Below are 3,640 nucleotides of genomic sequence, written 5' to 3'. Positions count from 1 at the left end.
CCCTCGTCCTGCTGCCGTCCAGAGGGGAGTGGAGCCGGCAGAGGCAGGTAGCAGCAGCAGCCCCGGCTTGGTGGACGCATCCGTTCCTCCACCATGCCGGACCCGGGCAGAAGGCGACGAGTGGATGCTGTCGGCTCATTCAGCCTATTAGACACCGGCAGCTCCATTTAACTCCGCATGTCAAAGTTTGCATTTTCATGACGCAGCAGCAGTGTGGATGGATTAAAGGTATGAGCAGGATGCCTTGAGCTCGCGACCCCATGCCATTTACTGGTGAATCCATAGTGTACTGAAAGTGACTACATGGATTGATACATTGGATGCATAAAACATGGGAGACCTGGAGTGTGGCTTTGAGGAAATGCAAGGAGTGAGACTGGGATACCTGCTCATCAAAGGCAAGCAAATGTTTGCTTTGTCTCAGGTCTTCACCGACCTGCTGAAGAACATCCCCCGGACCACGGTGCACAAACGCATGGATCACCTGAAGGTGAAGAAGCACCACTGCGACCTGGAGGAGCTGCGGAAGCTCAAAGCAATAAACTCTATAGCTTTCCATGCCGCTAAATGCACCCTCATATCGCGGGAGGACGTGGAGGCTCTGTATTTCTCCTGCAAGACGGAGCGGGTGTTGAAGTCCAACAAAAGGAAAGCGAAAGCGGCGTGTGCCCCCGGGGACGAGGATGCGTCCCAGGGGTTCCTGCGTGCGGACGCCGAGCTGTGGAAGGAAAAAGTTTGGTTTAGTTTGCACGGTGTCCCGGAGACTCTCGCACTTCACAACAAAACGGGCAGGAGGAGAGAGCTGACTCCTTGCCTTACCGACTCCAAACTACCTCAATTTTACCACAAAACCCACGGACGGGAATACCGTTCGGTGACCAAGTCTAGTCACAAACACTTTAAAAACTATGAAACAGCGAAAATAACAGGGAACCGCGTTACCTTGAGCCAAAGGCACTCGTTTTTCCGGAGCGCTGTGAGCCGGCAGCCGGTGGTGTCCGCCATAGCTGCTCAGTCCAGGCTCTCGCGCTCAGCCGGCGACCTACTTCACAAAAGGAAGAGGAGGCGCGAGGGGGGCGGCGGCAGGGACAGCGCGAGGCACTCGTGGAGCAGGAGCAAACACGCGCACCACCACGTACCGCCAGTGCTGCTCTTACAACCCAAATCACCCGGCGGTCACGGGACTTCTTTTGGTGCTTTCCACCTCGGTCCGGATTTTTATCTTGACCCCAGACCTCACCATCATCACCACCACCAGCACCACCATCACCACCATCATCACCACCACGAGCCGAGTTTCCCAGAGAGTTACAGCAGCGACACTGAGTCCAGCACCTACTCAGACCGGGCGTACCCCGACTCGGACTTTGGGTCCGGTTTCTCCACCACCAGCAACTCCGGGAGCTCGGAGGAGGAAGAGGAGGGCGAGGATGAGGATGACACGCAGTCAGACAGTTCAGAGGTCAGCTCAGACGAGGAGGAGAGCTCCTCTCAGTCCGACTCGAGCTCCGTTTCTAGCCGTGTGTCGGTGCAGAGCATCCGGTTCAGACGGGCCCGGGTCGGTTCCCTCGTCAAAACTCTCAACACTAGTAAAGCACCTTTGGTCCTGCAGCCCACGTTTCACTACAACAACCACCAGCAACAAGAGAGACAGTACAGGACACTGGATCATGCTGCCTCGTCACAGACAGGAGACAGCAGACAGGAGAAACGGCAGAAATGTGAATTTATATGCAGTGAAACTAGAAAGGACTTGGGACCCTTGCAGACACCAAAATTTAACTCAGCTGTCGTGGGGGAGAGCTTCTTCATCGAGTCTAAAAGGGAAAACGCGTTTGAGGCTGATCATGACAGATCTGACCCCGCGGACGAGCTGGTCCCTTATTCACCCGGACCCAACCGGAATAAGGCCTTTCACCCCTCACGCACGACGCCGGGGCACCCCACCAAGTGCCCCCCGGGACTGAGCGCACAGTGTGACCACGACAAGCTCCCCAAATGTACGGACAAAAGGGAGGCGAAAGCCGCCAGCGTGAAACTGCCCACTCCTCTGAAAAAAATAAAGACCGAATCGGAGGAGTCCTCTGTGACCGCCGCCCCCCACTCGGACAGCGGCAGGACAGCCCGGACACCGCCCTTCAACCTCCACAATGTGAAAGTTAAAGTGGAGGAAAGCTGTGATGAATATGAATACCAGGCCGCTGCAGTCAAATGTAAAGGAGATAAGGCAGAGAGTAGCAGTGGCCAGTATCCCAGTGGGGCCATCAAACAAGGGGACTTTTTCAGCAGCGGGATTAAAGACACAGAGAAGAGCCCTGACGTGGTCCCCAGGCCCCCCTGTGGTCCTCAGGAATGCTGGAGCACCCAGGACACCCCGTGCGTCGACGAGGGGGAGTACGGGAACAAAAACTGCAGGGCTCCGGTGCTGGGGAATAAGAAATCCCGAGTTTCCAGGGTGCAAACAAAACAAAACGTTCCCAGGGTCAACAAGGCTGCCTCTTCCTCCTCCTCCTCCTCCTCCTCCTCCTCCTCCTCTACCACCTCCTCCTCCTCCTCCTCTTCTTCTTCTTCGTCTTCTTCTTCTCGTCCCGCGGGCTGCGAGGAGGTATCCACGGAGGATTTACCGAGCAGACGCAAACGCAGCAACGCGTGCACTGTAGCATCGCCTGCTAAAACGCCTTTCAGCCTGATGGCAAACTTCCCATCCCCACCGTCGCTGGTTGTTGGCAGCGACGGGGATTTGTGCCCTGCTTACTCCCTGAACTCGCTGAGGGGCCCCGGGCCTCCCCCTCCGTCCCACCCCGTGTGGAGGTGGCAGCCAGGCGGCCAGATTCTCCCTCCCCCACACGCTCAGAGAACTAGGAAATACTGAGCTGGTTTTTAAAGCAAAAAACAAAAGCTCACATCGTGTCCACGTCCAACCTAATCGCAGCCCGAAGTCTTAACGTGAGCTCATCAAATTGCTCGCAACTTTATCGGTGTTTATTATTATTTTTTCTTCCACTCCCCCCCACCCATTTTTTCCCCTCCTCTGAATGGGTTTACATTCCGCTTTGTTTTGAAGTTTGATGGAGGAAAACCTTCAAGATCCCTTTTTGGAGCCTCAGAAAAACGCCACACAGGACTGTGAAACACCGCTGGTGGATTAATGCTTAAAAAAACTTTAGATAAGCTATCAATCCTAAGCAATATGTAAGGTTCTCATTATTGTGTTTACTTGACTTTTTTTTTCCTCCCCCTGATTATTTCTTCTTCGCTTTTCTATGCTGACCTGTTGGATTGTATGGTGCCAGGGTTTCAGTGGTTTGTGCTTTGTCTGAAAGAGGAAAGGGGTGGGGAAAAAACACAGCATTCCTTGAGATGAAGCTACTCTTAATGTATCTGGGACTGAGAGCAAGTTTGACTTTGTAAATCATAAAAAAGAAAAAAAAAATCAGGGTTTCCCATTCTGTGCCACTTGGTGTATTTTAACCTATATATCACAGCTGTGTTTTCTTTCTCTCATGCTGACCAGCTTGGCCACAATGACCCACGTGTCCAAGTGTTTAATTCCAGAGAATTATTAAAAAAATTGGTTTATTAATGCCTATCTATACATACTCACGGTTAAGCCTTTATTAGATTTGACAGGAATTTATTC

The 3,640-nt window shown here is 52.9% G+C and overlaps 1 protein-coding gene across 1 annotated transcript; it reads left to right on the top strand.

Annotated features, from left to right (window-relative positions):
* The first annotated feature begins 331 nt into the window (after nt 1-331).
* Nucleotides 332-3,223, top strand: skida1 (SKI/DACH domain containing 1). Its single transcript, XM_076761748.1, has one exon. It carries the CDS (start codon nt 332-334, stop codon nt 2,870-2,872), a length of 2,541 nt encoding a protein of 846 aa, XP_076617863.1. The 3' UTR covers nt 2,873-3,223.
* Nucleotides 3,224-3,640: the final 417 nt, after the last annotated feature.

The sequence above is a fragment of the Chaetodon auriga genome, chromosome 21 (assembly GCF_051107435.1).
Source record: "Chaetodon auriga isolate fChaAug3 chromosome 21, fChaAug3.hap1, whole genome shotgun sequence".
In the NCBI taxonomy this organism is placed as follows: Eukaryota; Metazoa; Chordata; class Actinopteri; order Chaetodontiformes; family Chaetodontidae; genus Chaetodon; species Chaetodon auriga.
The sequence above is the reverse complement of the archived record's forward strand: the minus strand, read 5'-3'. Positions and strand labels throughout refer to the sequence as shown.

What these genes read in the sequence shown, in the direction of transcription:
- skida1 (XM_076761748.1), top strand. Translation starts at nt 332, where the DNA reads ATGGGAGACCTGGAGTGTGGCTTTGAGGAAATGCAAGGAGTGAGACTG.